Source organism: Schistocerca americana, chromosome 7 (assembly GCF_021461395.2).
Source record: "Schistocerca americana isolate TAMUIC-IGC-003095 chromosome 7, iqSchAmer2.1, whole genome shotgun sequence".
NCBI classification, from domain to species: Eukaryota; Metazoa; Arthropoda; class Insecta; order Orthoptera; family Acrididae; genus Schistocerca; species Schistocerca americana.
Window position 1 is genome coordinate 314,690,060 of NC_060125.1, and position 23,728 is coordinate 314,713,787.

Here is a 23,728-nt window from a genome sequence, read left to right on the forward strand (position 1 = left end):
ACATACTGGTAAAGTTGTGGAAGATGCCGAATACCCATGGCCTCACCATGAGCAAATCATCGGATCTCATACGTCACTGAACTCGCAATGTCTTCACATGTTCAAAAGCATGTTCCACACAATGGCTGTTTCAGTATTGGCATAAAGTTATAAGCGCAAGGCGATAAGTCTGTCAGATAATGTAATGTACTGTTGTGTAGTGTTGCAATTGACAGCAAAATAGGTTTGCAGTGACAAAGATTTGTTTTGTCTTTTTTCTGATGCTATTTTTTTTACGGTAGCATGTGTGTTCATTCATCTCCCTATATTTAATGTTTACATACGTGGCACATACAACATGGGCATTCTTATATTTAAATCTGCACGTACATTTATATTATATAATCACTCTGAAATGGATTGCAGAGGATATTTCCTGTTGTACTATGTTTTACGGTCACTTCTTGTCCTATTCTCAGATGGAGCACAAAAAGAATGACTACTTAAATGCCTCTGTCCATTTAATAATTAGCACAACCTCGTCTTAAAGGTCCCTAGATTCCTCACTTAATACTGGTTCTTGATACTTTGTTAGTAACCTTTTATGGGATGGTTGTCGTCTATCTTCAAGTGTTTGCTAGTCCACATTTTACAGCATTTGCATGGCACTTCCTCATGCATCAGACAAACTTGACAGCATTCTTGCTCCCCATCTCTGTACACATTCAATATCATGTTATACCAATGTGGTATAGATCCCTCGTACTTGAATAATATTCTAGGATGGGTCACATGATTATTTTGTAAGGAATCTCTTTTGAAACTGACTGCATTTTCCCAGTAACCTGCCAGTGAACCAAAGTCTACTACCTGCCTTACCAACAGCTGAGCCTACATGATCATTCTATATTGTATTAAAACATTGTTAAACACACATATTTGTATGAGTTGATGGATTTCAGTTGTGACTAATTAATATTGTAGTTGCAATGTACTATGTTTCTGTTTTTGTGAAGTGCACAATTTTGCATTTCTGAACATTTAAAGCAAGTTGCTAAACTTTTTGCTATTTTGAAACCTTATCAAGATGTGGCTGAATATTTGCACGGGTTTTTATTATAGTACTTCATTATAGATAATTGCACCATCTGCAAGATCTCTGAGGTTACTATTAATATTGTCTGCCAGGTCATTAATGTACAATATAAACAGCAAAGATCTCAACACACTTCTCTGCAGGGTATAACAGAAGTTGCTTTTACATCTACTACCTCCTTTTCTACTTTACTGAAAATGTAAATCTGTCTACTTTTCTTATTTGCCCTTTGTACTTTCATAATCATTGTTACTGCTACTGTCTTGTGGTTATTGATACCAGTTTCTATGTGAACATCATCAAAGAAGTCAACTTAATATGTTACCACTAGATCTAATACATATCCATCTGTAGTATTGTTTTATAAGACAGTTTGTCATGTCCACAACTTACAAAACTAATTATCCCAGTCAAATGTTGAATGATTAAAGTCTCTTCTGTTGTGATAGTTTTCTCTAAATTTTTTGTTACCTCTGGAGGAGAGAGTGGGGGTGGGGAGGGGTGTAAGTCTAGTAGTGACAAGAGAACACTTATAAGTTTATACTCATCCTTGATATCAAGTCTTACCCAAACAGTCTTGAATGCAGCTTAAATTTCTGTCTTGATGTATCTGAGTTTCTTGTCTATTGCAACAAATATATCAACTCCATTTCCTATTAGGTTATCCATTCAAGACACATTTGCAGGGAACTCCTTGAGTGTGGGTCACAAATGGCCAATGATGTTTATGGCATTCGCTGTCCCACATATTCTCTATGATGCAATAACAATATTGCCTGCTAACAATGACAGGGGATGGGAAGCACAGCAGGAGGCTGCAGAGCATGTTTGAACTACTAAGTCAACAAGTAGCTCACAACAGTGCTACACTGCCATTGATGTGTTATGATGCAGAGCAATAGTAAAGATAAACCAAGCAAACATTGTGTTATATGTAGAACAACAGATGCCAAAGTTGACATTTTGTCAGAAAGGAACCCAAGGAATTTCACAGAGTGACAAAAGAAGTGGCATATGAAATAATAGCATTTCTGCCAGATGAGTCAGTAGAATGTGTGGTGTGGTATATGCTCAACTGTGCAGACAATGTACATGAGTAGTACAATGCTGGCAGGATCTGCTTAAGAAGTGAAAAGTGATATTAAACAGATATTGGGCCATATTTTTCATCAACCTTGTTGGGCAGGGAGCCACAAATCCCATCTCCAGTGATTTAGTAAAGGAATGGATATGAAACATAATTATGTACATGGAAGGTCATCCACAGTGATATGATCACACAGTACATAAGGAAAATTATGGATATTCAAGGTAGGACAAGCTTGTTACAAAAACTGGTGTTTGTGCATTTCAAGGATGCTCAATACAATTTTTAGGATCCACATGATAGTGATATGCACATCAAATTGCACATGACATATATTACAGTGATTTCAAAGGAGCAGTGGATGGTTGCATAACATCAAACGGTGCAACAAAATTGGAAGATATAAGATAGCAAAATTTTAGACAAAACATTGACAACGCATAGAAAACTGTGAAAATCTGTACATAAGATAAACAAATTTGTCCCATCATTCACATTGCAAAGAACCCTGGGTAAGCCAAGAAACAGATGGAAATATGACATAAAGAAATATTCGAGAAACAGGTGGAAATATGACATAAAGAAAGATGCTTAAGTTCTTAATGTAATCAATTGTGGAGGAAACAGCAATAGACAGACTGCAGTGGAGACAGACTTTTGACACAGCAAGTCTACAGGATCAGCGACCGCTCAATATGTAAGTAAGTAATAATTATATGAAGGTGTGCTACATGTGAGGCTGACTCCAGTGAACAGAACACTATTCAGGACTGTTAGGCTATGTTTACATGGAAGTAGTAACCGGACTGCACTGTGCCATGTGACTTTGATCACGTAGTAGTTCTCTCTGTATATTCATCTGGTATACTACTGCAGCAATGTTCTCAAGGGCTGTAGTGAATACTGTGATTGAGAAATGCTATTGCCACAACTACATCTAGTAAATAAAGAAGTTTTGAATATTAACCTTACCATAAAATACTAGCCGTTTAGTGTATTGAAGAAGTCACCAAAAAAAATTAGGACAAGGATATGTGACAGTAACAGGCTGCAGTATTGACTGGCTGAAATGAAAAGTTAAGTTCCACATTCTGGCCCTAGATGTCATTGGACTCAGTATGGAGAGGCATGTAGTCTGCACACTGGCATCCTTTTGTTGTGGGTTTCTTGAATTTGGAACTGTTACTAATCAGTCAGATAGCTCCTCAGTTGGCCTCATTAGGTTGAATATACCCCACACCAGTCCCCCATGAAAGGAAGAAAATCCGTGGCAGTACCAGCAATCCAACTCGGGTCCTCTGCACGGCAGTCGACTGGAGATAAATAAATATTGAAATAAACTTTCTATAATTATGATAGAAAATACCTTGCATTAATTGACAAGCCTTGATAAGATACTTACTGTTGTCTCAAAAGCAAGAAGAAATTATGGGTGGCTGAAACAAAAATGGTGTAGTACTTTATGTTGTGGTTTAAAATAAACCTTAGTTAATGTCATATATTGTATATAAACTAGCTAAATAATATGGTTGGGATAGAGGAAGTGGGGAGGGGGATTCATAGGGCTCCAGCATCCAGCAGAAACCCCTGTGTACTGGCACAGGTTTTAAAGTTATACTAATCACATGAGATGACACAACTCATTTGGCACAGTAATAAATTATGTTCCAATGGATAATAAGATCAGGATACCTGTGAATGAGATGAAAGTCACTATTCCCACATGTAGATACTAAAGCAATGAGTCACTTTTCTTGTTTCAGATGTGTAACCATTAACCTTCAGATATTCAGAAAATGCATTTTTACACATATCTGACCAATACTAATGCCATTTCAGTATTATTGTTTGGTGAAAGTATGCAACTAGAAGACAGCAATAATGAGCTTAGAGCTTTGAATCTGCACAGAACAGTGTAAACATGCAATGATGCATAATTTCCTCTCCATAAATATGCCTGGCATGCATTTCTCTAAGACGGTTAAATGAACACCTTAATGAGTAGCACTACATGGCAGTCATAATGAGCTTAACATAGTGTACCACTCATTTATTTGATTAAGCAATGTTTTCTATTTGCACAGTGATGACAAATAACAACCCCTGGATGCCTGTTAACTTGAGCTGTTGGACAGACACAGTTGCCCACTGAAATGTAGTTTGGGGAAATAAATATAAAAAACAAAGCAATGGTCAAGAAAAAAAAGTCTTTGTCTTTCAAGATGTCAAGAAACCATGTGATCTTGAACCATCTAAGCATTTTGCCAAACCACTCTGAACGGCTTTTACTGCCATCTCCAAAATTACTTTATTTGCCAAGCAAAGTAGTTTACATTATCTCCAGTGACTTTCTCTTTCTGTCTGGCGAGTTTTCAAAATTTTGTCTACTTTCATGACTTCCCCATTTTCCCCCACTTTTCTTCATTTTCCTATCTTTTTCCACCCTCCCCCTCCTGTTTTTGCCGCTCCCACCATTTCTGACACTCTAAACCTTCCTCTCTTGTCATGATGAGTCGCATGCTTTTGCTCTATCAAAATTAAGGCCCCACATTGTATTTCTTGAAACCTGCTGGGCCCTTGGGGCTACTCTCAAAGGCATGACATTGAAACACCTGTTTCTGGATGTAATACTACTCTACACCAACCTCTTTTAGAGTTTCAAATACAGCAATATCTTGCACTTACCTGACTAGTTGGTGACCTACATGCCTCATCTGCCAGTTTCCACTCCACCAGACTTCTCTCCTCCTACAAAATCCTGCTGTTATCTGCCCTGCATGTTTCCTTGGATGGTATCATCTGCCAAGCCAACTTCAGACTGCAACAACGTATCAGACTTTACCTCAAAAAGCTATCCCACCTACTCCTAATCTACCTCAACTGTGGTGTTTCCCTTCCTGTCCCTCTGCGGTTCCCCAAACAGCCAGACCATCAACCATCACTCCTCTCCTACAAACCAAGCTTGGCCACCCTCCTTAACATCCTACAACCGTCACCACTGCCTCGCAGACCACCAACAACTCATAACAAGAACAAGTCACAACAGTAAGAAGTTCTCAAAATCTCATCCAAAGCACTCTCCCACCCCTGAATTATCTGTATTTTCCAAGAGTCACACTTTCAGTCCTCAACCTGCATTTAACCATACTGCTTTGGTGAAAGACCTACTTTCCTTTACATGTAATGTCAACTGGAAATATCACTTTGCAACTGAACCCCAGAATCTTTCCAACAGCAAACCTGTCATTGAACCCTGCTTTGAATAGTTCTGACCATGATCCCAACTTGATCCACCTGTACTACCTCAAAATCATCCCTTACAAACCTTCCAAGAATTCATCACAGTCAGCATTGCTTCGCAACGCTTCCTCAGGTCCGCACAACATGACCATAACATGTCCTTTGCAGAACTCCAGGATCTACATTCCCTAAAAGCTGATCCTTCCAGCAAACAGCGGATCTACCACTGAGGTACTTGACAGATGGGAGTATGTTAGTGAATTCTACAAGAGCTGTCTGATACCTCTACATACAGCATCCATCATCAACATCCCATCCCTGTTATTGAAATTGATCTGCTGTACCTCCTAGAAACCTCAGGCCCCTTATCGGGACTTACACCTCAATCCAAAGAACTTCTTACCCCACCCAAATTGTGTAACCCTCCATAAGATCCACAAATCCAATCATCTTGGCCGTCTTATTGTTGCTGGCTTCAAAGCCCCCAATGAACATATATCTGCTTTAGTTGATCAACACCTGCAACCCATAGTACAAAGACTTCCCTCCTGCATTAAAGATACTAACGTTTTCCGTGATCATATGAAATTAATACCCTTCCTACTCCCACCACACACCTTTCTTGTTGCCATGATGTCATCTTATTTGGTACCAACATCCGCCACATACATGGTCTGTCTGCTGCTGAGCATTTCCTCAGTCAGTGACCACATGGTTCCAAACCTATGACGTCCTTCCTGCTCACCTTAATCAACTTTTACTTATCAACAACTACTTCACCTTTGAGAGGCAGACAAACAAACAGATCAGGGATATGGCCATGGGAACTAGGATGGCTCCTTCCTATGCCAATCTAATCATGAGTCACTTGGGAGCCCCTGGTTTGGTTTAGATACATTGATGACATCTTTGCCATTGGAATCACACCAAGACTGACCTGTTAAAATTCCAGGAATCTCTAAATACCTTCTCCCAATTAAACTTCACATAGTCCTATTCTGAATCCCATGCCGTTTTCATTGATGTTGATCACATTCTCACTGAAGGCCAGCTACACACTTCAATCCACAATCCACATCAGACCTACTAACAAACAACAGTAATTGCATTTCGACAGTTGCCATCCTTTCCATGTCAAATGTTCTCTCCCATACAGACTTGGCATTTGAGGCAGAAATATTTGTTTGGATGCAGACTCTTTACAGCAGTACGGCATCACTCTCAATTCAGCCTTCACTAGACATAATTATCCCAACAGTCTAGTTCAAAAGCAGATTTCCTTGGCCTTCACATCCAATCCTGGTACTGCTGATCCCTCCAGAAAACTACTTTGGAACGCGCCACTTGTCACCCAGTATTGTCCTTATCTTGAATGTATTAATGAGCTACTTCAACAAGATCATGACTTCCTAAAATCATGCCCTGAAATGAGATCCACTATCTGAGATTTTCTCCACCACACCTAGAATAGTTTTTTTTTTATTTTTACCCTGACAATCTCTGCAATATTCTTGTCAGATCCTACATTTCTTGTACACCCATCTCCCTACCCTATGGCTCCTACCCCTATGACTGTCCCCACTGCAAGACTTGCCCTATGCGCCTTCCTACCACCACCTATACAAACCCTGTAACTGGCAAAACATATACTATCAAAGGGAGAGCCACCTGTGAAATGACATGTCATATACCAGCCGTTATATAAACACTGTTTGGACTTTTACATCAGCATGACTACCATCTAGTTATCAGTCAGGATGAAAGGGCATGGACAGAGGGTGTATAAGGCAACACACAATATCCTGCTGCAGAGCGTACTGTACAACATGACAGTCATGATCTTGGTGCCTGTCTCACCACACGCATCATCGGGGTTCTTCCCCCAGTCTCCAGTTTCTCAGTACTTCACATGTGGCAACTAGCACTACAACATGTCCTTGGCTCTCACCACCCACCAGACCATTATTTACATTGATTTCTTCAGTCTCAGCATTTCTTCACAATAACTACTCCTTTACTCACTCAATTTTAGTTTCCTACATCTTTCATTTTCTGAGTTGTCTATTTTTTGCCACCCCACTCTCACCTCTGTTACATACAGTGCAGTTTGCTTTTCACCCTTATTAATTCTTGCACAATATTTTAGCAGTAATCTCTGTCTCACATCTTACTCTGTCTTCCACCATTAAGCACTCAGGCTTCAACCTCGCCTGGGGCAGTCCCCAACAAGTAGTATTTCTTTCTCATCCCATCCGGTGAGTGTCCCCAGACTCCGGGAACTGGGTGACTTTTCTGAACTGTACCCCTTTCCCTAAACTTCACCAGTCCTTTTTCTTCAGCTCTCTTCCTTCCCCTTCAACTCTTCTGCCAGAAGGAAGAGCCATTGGCTCTGAAAGCGTGTAAAAGCTAAACTCGTTTTTAGTTTGTGTCTTCCCCTGCCACCCCATTGTGAGTAGATTTCTTTACCTATCCATTTACATTAAGCATATATGGTGAGTTCTGAAGCATGCCTGAGAATGTCTTTGGCATGGCACAACCATTATATGAGACCAAGGACTGTCTATAATCCCAGAACAGAAGATCAGATGGGTTTGAAATGAAGAGTGTGATCAAACAGGAAAGGTGTGTATGACCACTCCTGTACATCCTCATCAAGATGCATTGTAAAACCAGTCAAAGAAGACGCCAACACCTAATGCATTAGTCTTCTTCAGTACTGTAATGGTACGTGAGAGACAGAAGTAGAACCACAAGCCAAATTAGATCTCTGGCTCTCCTTCAATAAAACTTTTCTGGGTGTGTGACCACATCACGATGTGATAAAATTACAAACATTTTCACCATTATTGCTGGCATCTTTGTCAGTAGTGACTTGTGGTTTCTGATTACTGTTTTATGTCTACTACAAGATCTTGGCTCCTCTAGTTAAAAATAAATGGGTCTTCTGCCATACTACATGTTGACTGGATGACAGAACCAAGAAAGAGGGATAATATATGAAATGTGCTAAGAACATTTGATGTTAATTTCAATTGGTTATCATTGACAAATCCATTGTAAACTGTTATCATGACAAAGTATGATATAAATGGATAGATAAAAAAAGCTACTCACCAAGCGGTGGCGGGGGAATACACACACAAAAAGATTTAGCTTTTACAACCTTTTGGAGCCAGTGGCTCCTTCTTCTGACAGAAGAGCTACATAGAAAAAAGAGGGGTGGAGGAAAAGGACTGGACACGTTAGGGAAAGGGGTACAATTCAGAAAATGGTTGGATCTCCTCACTTCCAAATCAAAGGATTACGCTGCCTGGGCTACACTCAGGGCGCAATCAACATAGTTGGAAGAACCCTTTGTTGCTGCTGATCATAAGTCACAAAGGACCCTGGGTCAGAGGAAACTTACCGGACAGGGTGAGAGGGAAAGGCTGATTGTTGGGGACTGCACTGAACATGACTTGAAGATGCTGCTATGGTGAAGAACCTAGTTTCCTTTACACTTAATGTCAACTGGAAATATCACTTTGCATCCAAATCTCAAAACCTTTCCAACAGAAAACCTGACATTGAACACTGCCTTGAACAGTACTGATAATGATCCCAACTTGATCCACCACCACTACCTCAGAACCTTCCAAGAATACCTCAAGTCCAGCATTGATTCACAACCTTTTCTCAGATCCCTACAACATGACCCTAACCTGTCCTCTGCAGAACTCCAGGCTCTACATTCCCTAAAAGCTTATGACTAACATTATACTTCCAGCAAGCAAAAGGATCTACCACTTTTGTTCTTGACCAACAGGAGTATGTTATTGAAGGTCTGTGCCATCTGTCTGACAACTCTACTTACAGCATCTGCCATAAAATCCCATCCCTGTGATTCAAACTGACCTGCAACCTCTCCAAAAATCTCAGGCCCCTCACAAGAACTTACACCTCAATCCATATGAACTTCTTACCCCACCCAAACTACACACCCTCACCTTTTTTATCTTCTTCCTAAGATCCACAATCCCAATCATCCTGGCCATCCTATTGTTTCTGGCTTCAAATCACTCATCAAATGTATATATGCCTTAGTTGATCAACACCTGCAACCCATAGTACAAAAAGTACACTCCTATATTAAAAATACCAACCATTTACTAGAATGTCTGAAATCTGGGACGCTCCCACTCCCATCATGCACTTTCCTTGTCACCATTGATGCCAACTACCTCTACATCAACATACCCCACATATATGATCTGTCTGCTGCTGAACATTTCCCCAGCCAATGTTCACCTGATTCCAATCCTATGACATCCTTCTTGCTCACCTTAATCAACTTTACACTTACCAACAATTATTTCGCCTTTGAAAGTCAGACAAACAAATAGTTCAGGGGTACAACCATGGGAACCAGGATGTCTCCTTCCTTTGCCAACCTTTCCATGGGTCACTTGGCAGGGGCTTTCCTGGGATCCAAAGTCTTCAGTTCCTGGTTCGGTTTACATACATTGATGACATCTTTGCCGTATGCACTCATGGTGAGGCTGACCTGTTGAAATTCCAGGAATTTCTAAATACCTTCTCCCAATTAAATTTCAAATGGTCCTGTTCCAAATCCCATGCCACTTTCCTTGATGTTGATGTCATCCCCACTGAAGGTCAGTTACATACTTCCCCCCACATAAAACCTACCAACAAACAACAGTACCTAATTTTGACAGGTGTCGTCCTTTACATATCAGACGTTCCCTCCCATACAGCTTTGGGATTCTAGGCATATGTATTTGTTCAGATGCAGACTCTTTACGATGATACACCACCACTCTCATTTCAGCCTTCACTGGATGTAATGATCCCAACAGCCTAATTCAAAAGCAGATTTCCTCGGCCATTGCATCAAATCCTGGTACCGCTGATCTCTCCAAAAAACAACTTCGGAGCACACCACTTGTTGCCCAGTATTATCCTGGTCTGGAATGTATCAATCAGCTACTTCAACAAGACCATGACTTCCTAAAATCATGCTATGAAATGAGATCCACTGTGTCTGAAATTTTGCCCACCACCCCTAAAATAGCTTTTTGTCACCCTCCCAATCTCCGCAATATCCTTGTCAGTTCCTATGCTCCTTGTGCACACATTTCCCTACCCTATGGCTTCTACCACTGTGACCATCCCTGCTGCAAGACTTGCCCTATGCACCCTCGTACCACCACCTATTCGAGCCCAGTAACTGGCAAAACATATACTATCAAAGGGAGAGCCACCTGTGTAATGACATGCCATGTACCAGCTGTAATGTTCAGCCTTTTACATCAGCATGAATACCACCCAGCTATAAGTCAGGATGAAAGGGCACAAGCAGAGGGTGTATACAGGCAACACTGCAGAGAATGCTGTACAACATGACAGTCATGACCTTGGTCCTGTTTCACCACACACGGCATCTGGATTCTTCCCCTCAAATACCAGTTTCTCAGAACTCTGCAGGTGGGAACTGGCACTACAACATGTCCTTGGTTCTTGCCACCCACCTGGCATTAATTTACGTTAATTCCTTTCATCTCAGCATTTCGTCACAGTAGCTACTCCTTTCTTGACTCAATTTTAGTTTCCTACATCTTTCATTTTCTTAGTTGTCTGTTTTTCACCTTCCCTCATGCACTTAGCTTTTCACTCTTATTAATCCATGCATGATGTGTTAGTAGTAATCTCTGTTTGTTGTATTACACTGTCTTCCATCTTTAAATCTCAGGTTTTCAAATCTCATCTGGTGCAGTCCCCAACTATCAGTATTTCCTTCTCAAAACGTCCAGTAAGTCTCCCCTGATCTGAGGTTCTGGGCGACTTTTCTGAACTGCACCCCTTTCCCTAAACCTCTTCAGTCCTTTTCCTTCACTTTTCTTCCTTCCTCTTCAAATCTTCTGCCAGAAGAAGGAGACACTGGCTCCAAAAGCTTGTAAGAGTTAAATGCTTTTGTGTGTGTGTGTTCCCCTATCACCACTTGCTGAGTAGATACTTTATCTATCTGTCTATATTGTATAATCAATAATTGATTATTTTTGTTGTTATATCTAGACAAAGTGCTGTTTTTGCATTAGTTGGTTATGTCTTGGCCCCGTCAGTGCTTCCTGATGCTTTCAAACTGGTGTTTATGCCTTATTATGGAACAGATTCAGAAGCTCACACTGCCTGCCATCCTGCAACAGCTGGCAACCATGAAGATGAATGCTTGTACCCCATCAGTTAATTTTAGTTGGCTGCCTCCCTATCTCAACATCGTATCACCTTTTTCTCTTTTGCTAGTAAGTGGCTTCCTGGCTAAGGATTGGGCCTCTTTAAATTGTATGGACTCACCACGCTTGTCTTCATGTTATGATTTAATACCCTGACCTATCCTTTTGTATGCCAGAAGTCACTGAGGTTATCTGTTATTGTAGGCTCATGTATATTGATGAGACAGAATGCCCTAACAGTGTGTGTATTGTGGAGCACAAGTGATATGTAGGCTTTTGACTTTACACTAAACTAGCAGTGGCAGAGCATGAAGACAAGTGTGGTGAGACCATAAAATTTAAACAAGGTTATGTCTTAGCCAGACAGTCAGATATCACCAAGAGAAAAATCAAGGAGCCTGTAAAGATAGAAAAGTGGCCTACTAATATGAACTATGAGAAGGACTGTAGCTCTCACCAACCTGGGTCCTACTTATTACAGGCCAGCAGACTGACTGAAATTGTGTAACTGCACTAACACATGCTGTAAACATCTCATTGGAGGATGTTTGCTATTTGCAGGATTCATATTGATACTTAAAAAATGAAGAAAGGGAGAGTCTAACATGCCATCATCATCAAGATCATTAGTGGCAGGGCACAAGCTTGCAATGTTTCAAGGATAGGGGAAAGGAACTGTCTAACATTTGCCTGGAGTGAATTAGAGAAATCACAGAAAACCTAAATGTGGATGGCCAGATGCTGATTTGAACCATCATCCTCTTAAATATGGGTCCATGGTGATGACAGTTGTGCCACCTAGCTCATTTGTTGATTCTTACAGAAGAAATTTTATTTCTCGAATAAAATCACAATACATGGACATTAATGTGTTCCATAACTCTACCACAGATTGGTGTCAGTAATTTAAGATTATAGTCATGTACGCATTTACAATCACCATTCTTGAAAATTAAAATGAATTGTTCCTCTTTTTAACAAACACTCGGAATGATGTATTACTCCTGTGACCCACAGTAAACGCTTACCAGAAGGGGAATAGTCTCTTCCACATAGTCCATAAAGTACTTCTCATGTATCCTGGCATACATAAGGATAGGTCAGGGTATTAAATCATAACATGAAGACAAGCGTGGCGAGTCCATACAATTTAAAGAGGCCCAATCCTTTTTCTGTTGTGCAACTCTAGTTGAATATCTATCATTTTGCCGTTTGTGTGACAGTTGTAAAATGGAATGGTAATATGATCTTTCTCAATGAAACAAATTCAGAAGACTGAATTCATTATATCAGTATTGTATCTGCCATCCACTGTTGTTGTGCCAGTGTGATTGCAAGATGACCGCATAGATAATTTTGATCTGTTACTTTAAGTAAGATCAAAAATCTTATGGTTTTTTTTCAGAAGACTGCATAAATATTCAGTTTCAAATTCATTGCATGATACTTTATTTGTTGTAATTATGTTTATATTGGTTACCTTCAGCTATTATTTGTCAACCAGGCTTTGACTCCATTTACATCTACTACGAAACTTGCTTTGCTTTTGTGGCAAATTTTTAGTGTAGCTGTTGAATGATGGGATAGATTTTTCCCATCACTGAAAAACTAGGTTGCCACATATGTATCTAAACTGTTCTGAACAATACTTTCGAATTTATGCATTGATGTTCCTGGAGATGAATGTTTGATGTTGTCTGTGCACATAACATGCAATTCATTTGCTGTTGCACTTGATAAGCAGAAATATTTTCCTGCCTTGCTTGATACTTGTAGCCATTTCTGCCATAACAATGTCAATGTAATGGATAGTGATTTTCTTCCTGAATGTTAATGAAATCAAGTTCAAGTCTGTGAGTTATCTGGACATGAGAGATATTGGCCTCTGGAGTCATTACTTTAACTTATCAAGAGAATTTTCAGAAATACATAAAATAAGGGAAAGCAACCATTCACCTATAGAAGATTGATTCTTGGAGCACAGTAAAACATAACAGAAAATTGCATTCACACTAGTTATCAAGCACTGCTCTTTCTCCAGCAGTAGCACACACATTCAAGTACAACCACACAGGCACCCAAATGCACACTGCCATGGTCATGGCAAGACTAATTATTGATTCTTGATTACTGAATTTTCAGATAATACATTGGGAACCATCTCAATGAAATCCTGATCACTGGCACCTCTTTTAATGAAGCGAGCCTCTCATCCTATACCCATCAAGTGCAATTCCCTTTATTATGTGACACGATCAGGATGTTTCCACACAACAGTCTCCAAGTATTCTCTAAAGCTTTCTGGTACTACAGCTTCTGAAGAAAATGTCTGTAAAAGCATCCACATATGTTTAACTCCACTTTGGCTCTTACATTTAACCAGATTATTTTTCACTCAGCATCTATAATAACCAGCTTGATATGACTGAATTTATTACAGCAATAAATACATCACTGCCATTGCTGCCTTGCATACCCTTGATCTATGAACCAATTGGAATTTAAGATTCCACCACTTTTCACTTCTGGCTTCAGTCAGCTTTCTGTTCTTAATATGCATGTGTGTTATTACTGTTAATAACTGAGATTAGTTCTAAGGCATTAGCTTCAAAGCTCCTGCATGTAACTAATCCAATATTAATTTTATCAAAAGGAAAATTTTGTGAGCTAGTGTGTGAGTGACCTACCTTCCTTTATGACCTTCCTATCCATATTTTCTCCCAGAGGAAGAAATTAATAGTTTTAAAAGCTTTACAAGTTTTGCAAATTTCTATTCACTGATGGCAACTAAAAATTGCCACACCATGAAGGCTGCATGTAAATAAACATCAAGATGGTATGCTTGGATATATAAATGATAAGTATTCCAGCACAACAATAACAACTGAAGATAGCTGTAACACCAACTACATTCTGTGTAAAAAAGAAGCTTATGCAGTGGGCTTCTCATTCAGAAATCATATTGGAATGTCGATAGTTGTGAGAAGATTATGTTACGCTTCACATAAGAAAGAGAAATTCCATTAGCACGTGTTGGAATGTGATAGCAACGGGATTGTGCCCTATTAAGAATGAGCTTTGTCATTCCATGATATTGCTGTTCTTACTGGTTGGATTCAGTGATTATGAATACGGAATCATTGGGTTCAGGAGTGCCAAGCAGGATCTCAAAGGCCCCCTGTGACTAATGCCTGAAGAGACATATATACTGTTGTTTCGGCTGGGCATGATTTTACAGGTATGCCACATATCTTGAGTCAGGGAATGGGCTTGTTTGAAGCAAGACAGTTATCAACATGGACAGTGTGGAGCCTCATGGATCCTCGGTACAGTGACCAGTGGTATGGCTTCCTTTGATGTGACTACAGAGAGAGGTGCATCAACAGTGGCGTGATAATATTGAACGCAGATGTGACACTGTGCCATCTTTTCAGGTGAGTGTTGATTCTATGTACTGCATCATGATTTGTGGGGGATCCAAGGAGAATAATCATTGTCACATTACATACATCATTGTCATAAGAGCTCAGCAGTTGGTGTGTAGATATGACAGGTGCTGTTGGGCACAAATCATTACCATATCTGATTCATCTAGATCATAATTTGGACAGCAGCCATTTCATTTATGACATATTATGCCTGTCTCTTAGCTCTATCACCAAAGTCCCTGTGATGTTAACTTTCAATAAGATAATGCAAGACTTTATGCTCTCAGCACACTGTTGCCCTAGTCAGTCATCTCCTCCATTGAAAACATTAGATTATGGGTTGCCAAGAAACTGGACCCCCACTATTCACTAGCCACACTTTATTAACTCTAGCACAGGGTTAAAGCAGCATGGAATGCTGTATGTGTACCTGTCATCCAAGCTTAGTTTGACTCATTGCCATCATAGCTGCCAGATTTGGTAGCCCAGCATACTAAATTTCACATCCTGTACACCCCAAATCATCTACAAATCCAATCATACATGCTGTATGCTGTATATGTACAATAACTGTAAGTTAATTGTTTGCTATCTTCTTTGGTACTGCACTTTTCACGTTCAGCTCTTAATGTGTCAGTTGACAGTATTAAAAAAATTTGCTCTTATAGTTATGTATTGACCAGCAATTCTGTCTCATAATTTTGTAACTCAGTATTTCTTACTACATCTGCCATAGAAGGAAGAATGTTCACCTCTGTTCTTGGAATGACTGATGTAGTATTTTTCTCTAAAACCAGCAAGAAATTTTTAAGTGAGTCTATAGAGAAGAGTTATTCTAACCAAATTACCTCCCATGTGAACATACTCATCCATCTGATTAGCCACTGCTTTTGTCTAGTGTGTTCCTGACCTTTTGAGGGGCTATGGGATATGAGTCTTCAAATTGCAGAGATCAACAGATCTGCATCTGATACCATTGTATATTTTTTGAACCTCTGATTTGAGCACTACACTTGTCACCGAACCCGAACTCTGTGTTTGGTTCTGGGATTGATACTGCATATTGTCACTTCTTGCTCTCACAGTATTTAACTTGTAAACCAGCAGTCAACCAAGTAAAACAGCTTGCACCCCATCAACTTTCATCTGTCTTGATAACATGTGAGAGTATTATGAAGCCAATAGCCTGAAACCAAATCATGGCAAAACAGTGCTGTAGTCAGTGCTTACCACCACTACAACAGACATGTAAACTGAAAGTTGAAAGACTCTTGGCAGGGAACTCCTCTCAATAACAGCTCCACACCATTAAATACTTCCGGGTTATTCTTGATAGGAGCCTAACATTTAAAAAGCAATGTGTCAGTGTCAGAATTAAAGTTACAGTATGAAACAGTATCTTAAAAAAAAACTCAAAGTCACAAGTTGGTAAGCACATTCACATGTACCTCAGAGGTTGGTTTTAGCCTTGTGTTACTCCAGTGTACTACCAATCTTGCCACTAAGGTTGACGTTGCTCTTCATTAAACTTGCCACCAGGTGACAAGATGCTCGATACAAACTCTAGTTGAGGAGATCAAAGTTCTGACTGGAATAACAACACCTGGCATCAGATAGATAGTAACAGTGGAATCCAAAAGAATAAAAATCAACTCTAATGATACACACCCATTTCATGGGCATTAACCTATTGCTTGACATTGACTCAGGAGGAAAAAATTTGTCTCATGTACAGTGTCACTAGTGAAGTAAAAGACAGCAGGGGACTTCAACACTGGCAAGCCAAAGCTACACATTTTTGGATACTACTAAAAGAGAAACTGCTCACAGGAAACACCTGCCTTGGCCAACAAGATGGTCATTTAACCATCTTCATGTGGGAATTGGTTGAAGTAAAGCTTCCATCTTAAAAAGGGGACTCTACGATAATCAAGATGTGCCCTGTGTGTGTGATGCTAAACAGATGATGACTCATGTCCTTCACTGCCTGTTTACACCATCTCTTCAGGTATTGTGATGCAAGAGGGTCTGGCATCATCAAGTTCAACAGCTGCCTATCTTGCAGCAGTGCTACACTTCATCTAAATGGTTATCATATACATGCTGAGAAGAAAAAGAAGGAGAAGAAGACTGCACACTTCCACACCTTGTGTCAGGCTACCTATCTTCACAAAATCCACCAACCATCAAATAAAGGGATTGAGGATGACATTATGAAAACAAGCTGCAAGTGTCATTCATGCTGATATGAGCTGTGGTCTTACAGCTGGCTGCACCCAGTGTGTTCAGTATCTGCTTATAGAGCCACATTGACATTACAGAAAAAATTCCCTAGCAGATGTTCTGATTTCATCCTGCTCTTCCTTTATAGCGTACGAGCTTTTTTGTTGAAGAACATTATTACAATGCCTAATACAGGAGCTATCAATGAGTATTATGTCCACCTGACATGCTAGTCAAGTCTTCACAGAAACCTCAGTCAATGGACAGAGAATCATGTAGTGCACCAGATATGCTCTAAGCAGATGTCAGCACTTATTTTTTGTTGTTAAAATGTAAGGAAACAGCCTTGCAACTGTTATCCACATTCGCATTCCACCAAGTAATCTGTGACCTCACTGTCTACCAGTAGCCTCCAGTGGACAGATGTGAGGTGCTCATGTAATGCGCATCAAAAGTTTCAGTAATGTTAATGATCATTGGCAAAGACAGAAAGCAGAAGTGCCACAGTTTTTACCATAGGTGAGTAAGTGCTGCCATTATGCAAAGCACCAGCCTGCAGCCTGTAAACCGTGGGCAACACAATGTTTAGCTATCTCTGGAAAGCAAAATGTATGTGTGCACTTATACTCAACAAGCACAGTTTCTGTTCATCTCCTACTACGTAAAACTGTATATTGCATGAGAGAAGGTGCAGATTAAAGCAACTGGAGACTAACTAAAACTGTAGAGTGACTGCTAAAACCAAAGTCATAATTATATGATTGTGGCACTACAAGCAGTGAAAAGCTACAATGATAAACTGCAATTATGACTGAAAGAAACCTCTGAAGACACTTGAAGTAATGCAATTAAATTGGTATAGTTATATGAAAAGAACAGCTCTCCTCAAAACCAGTCAAGTGTACTTTGGTAGAAATGATGCTGGCAAGAAACCAAGAAGAAGTTCTTTGTCATGTAAACAGGTGTCTACTGTATATACAACAACTTTTCATGGATAAAGTGGTATGGATGAAGATCAAACAAAATAGCACATAGCTTTTTGGGGGCTGAGGGATAATGGTTATGAGTATTCTTGTGTCATCAGCAAGTATTTCTTTGAAGTCAAGAGGAAGTCACTTAAATGGTCTAAGAGTAGGAGCGGACCCTATACAATACTTTAATTTGTCTTTTGTGTTTTTGTTTGGGTGGCTAGCAGATCATACTCAAAATCTTCAGGTTCTGAAGTTATTATTGCATTGTTTCAGTTATTATTGCATTGTTCCACTACACTATTTAATTCCAGGTCCTCTCATTTGTGTCTTATCATTCCTTAACCGAGTTTGAACACACTAGCTTTTCACTTTGAGAAACTTTTCAGCAGTTCTATTATTTTCTCTTTCTCCCCTTTCCTCTTAAGTCATTAAAGCAAGTTCCAATGCCTTGGGCAGCTAGAGATCTAATGCTACATGCTATACGTTTCTTTTTTATGATAGAGTACCAAGCATTCACACAGAATTTTAATAGTAGATGAAATTGTTTCATAATTACTTTTAATCATGTGAATACTTACCCTTTTATATATGATATCATCGAAGCCAATAATAGTGAATGTATCATCAGAATTTATTTGATTGTAGTCATGTGCTTTTATAAACACCAAAGGTAATATTCCATGTCTTTTCAGATCACTCTCCATTTTTGAAGAAAAAGATTTAGCTAATACAGCTTTACATCCCATATAGCGAAGCTGAAGGGCAGCATATTCATTTGTGCGACCTGCACCAAAACCGTATTCAGCAACAACTATCCATGGGGATGATGATGCCTTGTATGATGATGCTGCATTATGAACACTTGTCAATTTTCCAGACAACTGGCTCTGCACCTATAGATAAGCATTTAAAAATTAGTTTGAACTGAAAAAGGTAAATGATACCTCCAGTGTATAGCAAAATATTTTCACATTAAGATTATGGAATTTTAAATTGATAACTAGTTTACCTGATTTCTGAGGTTGTTTTCTGCATTCACAGCACTGATGAATAGGTTTTTGCAGTACTTGCTGAGATTCCCACAGTATTTCAACCATGGACCACTAGGAGAGATGATATCCATATCACAACAGCCTTTCATTTTTATCAACACCAACATATTTTTGTACTCATTTTCCTGAGGAGCTGAGAAGGGCTGCAGGTGATTTATCCACTCTGTTCGTTGTGAGCCTTGCTCTTCATTTTCATTTGTTTTTTGCTTCTGATTTTCTGGGATCTGGACATCCCTCTTAAGGCTCGACCTAAAAAGTCCTTCCAGATTTGCATCATGTAAAGAGAAAACATTTCCTTTTGTATCTTTCAGTTGTTGTTCTAGGGGATTTGAGTCTAATGTACCAATGATAGAGAATATTGTAACCAGTTCTGGGGATGCTACAAATATATTTGAGTTTGGTGTAATAGAAAATTCTTTGAGATGTTCTCGATTGCAGGATGTTATTATTGCGCTGTCATTATTGCCAGCAGTCCGAATAATTTCAACTTCATCACAGGAAAGGGCAGGAAATTCTGCTCCAAATTTCCTGAGAATTTGTGCTGTGCCTTCTTTTTCCATTACTTGGAGAATATTGTGTGAACTTGGGCTAATTTTTAGAGGAATTCTGCTCTTCAAACCATGTGAGAGAGCTTGTCTGGCAATGTCTGCACAATTTATTAAATCCTTATATGTTGCCATTGAATATCTCCCAATGAGGCCTAGATGCAGTTTCCTTGGAACACTAAAAGGAAGCACTTTTGGAAATTTATTTACAGAGATGTCCACACTTGGTATAAATGGTATGCAGATGTATGGATCTGTTTCACTGAGATTTAAAGTAATTTTGTCATCATAAACTGCATCTTTATCAGGTGTTAAATTGACAACATGTTTCATTGATGCATCTGCCACATCACTTCTACCCGTTGTTTTGAGGTGTGAATGCATCCTCAAAGTATAAGGAAACAAAGAAATATCTATGCCAATATCTGCACCCAATTGGCAAATTTTAGCCATTTCCAGACATGATAATAGGTGTACTCCAGGTCCAGAATACTCAACAATGTTTATATTATTTGGGTGAGTCTTTAAATTTTCATGTAATTTTGCTACAATATCATGTGCTCTGACAAATTTTTTCTGTACTCCAAGCACATCAACTTTGACAATATTAAGATCCTTTAAGCTTATGGGAATGCCACATATTACATCAATAGCAGTTGAGCTGTTAATATGTAGACCCATAGAAGCCAGACCACCAGCAAATGAAGAATAAAAGTCAGTAGCAATGTTGAAACTCCCAGGTATATTGTAATTATAAAAGAGAACTTGATGAGGTGAACCAGATCCGGGGGGCCAAAAATCCATTTTATACTTTGTAGCCGCTGCAGTAAGAAAATTGTACATCTCATCATCATAGTCCGTGGGTCGGTGCAGTAACTGCTTGCTGTCCTCATATCCTTCTTCTATTATTCCATCGCAGTGAAGGCTACATGACAAATGGTCACAATTTACATTTAATAGTTGAAGTTGCTGGATGGTCAATAAGGCTTGCCTGTCTTGAAGTGCCAGGTGGTCCACATGGACATCAAGACCTTGAGGTATATGTTTTGTTGAGTCGACTGCTCTGTGGCAGTAAAGAATTTTCTCTGTCAATGAAAGAGGTTTTTTGAGTTTTCTTCTGGCATCATTGAGTTGTTTTGACCATAATTCATGTATGTTGTTTTGCAAAGTGTGCAAGTTCTTGCTTATTGTTGTAGCCATCATCCATTTTCTTAAATGATGTATGACAGGCTGAAAATGTATAAAAATGATTATATAGTAGCATTCTTACATTATTGTTAGAGGAAACATTGTAACTTTTAACATATTTGTCATTATATTTATTATTTTATACATGAAAATATAAAAGAAAAGTCTGTTATCCAGGTACAGATACAGTTCTAAATTATTTCCCATAAAGTGTGTAAGTACTAACCTATTCTCTCAATTTGAAACTCTAACATGCTTGTTTTTTATTTTTGAATTCAATTTTAAATTTTTGCATTCATTTTTTAAAGTTAAATCTCTTCAGTTGTAGACTGTGTTTTGAAAACTATGCACTTTAATAAGAGATTGAAAAGTTGTTCAGAATTCTTTGATAAAGTTAGAAAACACCTCAGTATCATAAAATTTTAATGCTTCTAATAGGTTTTTGTGCTACTAGTGTGGAATGCCTGGTGATAGTGTCCTCCAACAGATTACTTGAGATAATCAGTTTGAATCCTTGCTTGTGGATGAACTTTGATCAACATAATTAGACTTGTAAGGGGAGGAGAGCTGGCAGTATATAAATCTTGAATGTTAGAGTCTATACATATACCATATATTTTTGTAAACATGACAGCATAAGATGCCATTCATAATGATCTGTCCATCAGATAGAAAAGCTAAACTTTGTGGTGTCTTGACGGTTTCTTTATATGATTGTGGTAAATATTGTGGAATTTTGTATTTCCTCCAGATCTCTTTTGAAAGTGTTGGAATTCATTTTGTTTTTCATTACCAACAGCAAATATGTGGCATGACTGACAGATAAATTCATAACTTGTGACTATGAATAAAGAATTCGAAAGTCTATCTTCTTGGATGAAGAATGATGAAAAGTAAATGATACATAGGAACCAGTAAACAAATGGGAGCTCAGCCGGACCAAGTGTTATGAGATACTCACCAGACTGAAGTAGAATCTTACACTTATTTCTCAGTTGGATGGGACTGCTTCATCTTTACTTAGATGCATCAACATGTTCATCAGTTTCACCCATGGGAAGAGGTCTAGTTGAGTTTTAAGTTTGTTGAAATGTGCTACCTGGAATGCTTTAACAGTCACATACCTGCTTGCTGATATTTTTCTACAGTTCTACAACGATATGAGGCAATTCTTTCACATTCCTTCATTCAGTTACTGATACAAGTCATGAGGGCATGATATCCTATAATTAAGTAATTGTGTTCTCTTCTATAGTATGGCTGCTATAGTGTGCCTGGAAAGTTCAACACTAAACTGGATTTAGGGAATCTCACTTGCGGAAGCAAACAATACACATAATAATTAGTAAAGTGATGGGTAGAATCTCAGAAAATCATTTGTAGTCATAAATGTGGACAGAAGTAAACAATGGAAAGTCTGGGATGGAACAATAATGATGTGGAAAAGATAGATTACAACCCACCACATAGAGGAGTTGTTGAGTCACAGGCAGGCACAATAATAAAGTCCGTTAGAAATATTTCAGCTTTTTGAAAAAATCCTTCTTTGGAATTAGTAAACTTAACATCTTCAAACAAGGCCAGCTGACACATGTAGGTCCTCTGTCTCCAGGTGCTAAGGACAGACTGCAACTGCATCAGACATGAGCAGCAATCTAGCTGGAATGGGTAGTTGAAGTAAGGAAGAGGTGTGGGGGCAAGGCACGGGGAGTATGTAGGGTAGGGTGAGTGAAGATGCTAGTGCTGCCTGTGAGAGCATGCAGAGACAGGATAGGGCTACTAGGTGCAGAGTTGAGAGGCTGTGCTGAGGAGGAGAGAAGTAGAGATGAGGAAAGCAGCACGTAGTGCTTTGGTGTGATAGAAGTACTGGAGTGGGAGCAGGGAAGCGGATAGGCAAGTGGAGGACATGGACTAGCAACATTGAGGCCATGGAATTACAGGAACAAAGGATATGTTGGAGGGAGAGCTCCCACTTGTCTAATTCAGAGAAGCTGATGTTGGTGGTGTAGTGGAACTGGTCTGTGCACCTTCCTTCTTCAGGTACTGGAAAATCCATCACAGTTTGGTTCACTACATGATCCAATAATGCACAAATGGTAAACTTATATTCAGTGTAGTTTTGATGGCATATCTAAAATGGCCTTGTATTTTAATAAACAAAAATAAAGCTTGAAGGTAATATAAGGTTTATTTAGAAAATATAATTACTTTTTCATAAATTGCAAAATTGAAACACTGACATTTAAAAATACTATAATTGTATTTAAGGTTTCTATAACTGTTTTGAAAAATAAATTGATAAAAATATGAAATGAAAACCATTAACCATTTATAAATTGTTGTGAATGTAAAAAATTGATATTTGAGCATCAGCAAATTTCAAAATGAAAATCTATCATAACTTTTTGTATCTTCTTTATTCTTCTTGTTAAATAGGTAGTAGTTGTGGATGCAGTAACACGTAGTGCTGTGTTTGAGTTGAACATGTTTGTTGGAAGCATCCTGTGGTGTGTCATGATTATGTATTGTTTTGAAGTATTTCCAAAAATAGAATAAAACTGTTTGAAGAGAATTCAAAAGCCTACAACACCTTGTTACTGCACTGACATATAAAACTAGAACACCCAGAATCCTATATAGAAATGCAGGAGAGTATCATCCACCAAGACTGCTGAGCTAACAATTGAAG

General features: G+C 38.9%; 1 protein-coding gene across 1 annotated transcript; it reads right to left on the bottom strand.

Annotated features, from left to right (window-relative positions):
- Window positions 1-16,195: 16,195 nt before the first annotated feature.
- Window positions 16,196-21,051, bottom strand: LOC124622906 (probable aconitate hydratase, mitochondrial). The gene is made up of 3 exons (XM_047148696.1): window positions 19,264-21,051; window positions 18,833-19,147; window positions 16,196-16,246 (listed from the first exon to the last, which is right to left on the bottom strand). Exons 1-3 carry the CDS (start codon window positions 21,049-21,051, stop codon window positions 16,196-16,198), a joined length of 2,154 nt encoding a protein of 717 aa, XP_047004652.1.
- Window positions 21,052-23,728: the final 2,677 nt, after the last annotated feature.

Coding starts and splice junctions, on each gene's coding strand:
- LOC124622906 (XM_047148696.1), bottom strand. CDS start 21,051: ATGGCTACAACAATAAGCAAGAACTTGCACACTTTGCAAAACAACATA. Junction 19,148..19,263: donor AAAACAACCTCAGAAATCAG/GTAAACTAGTTA, acceptor GCTTATCTATAG/GTGCAGAGCCAGTTGTCTGG. Junction 16,247..18,832: donor ATGATATCATATATAAAAGG/GTAAGTATTCAC, acceptor ATTTGGTTTCAG/GCTATTGGCTTCATAATACT.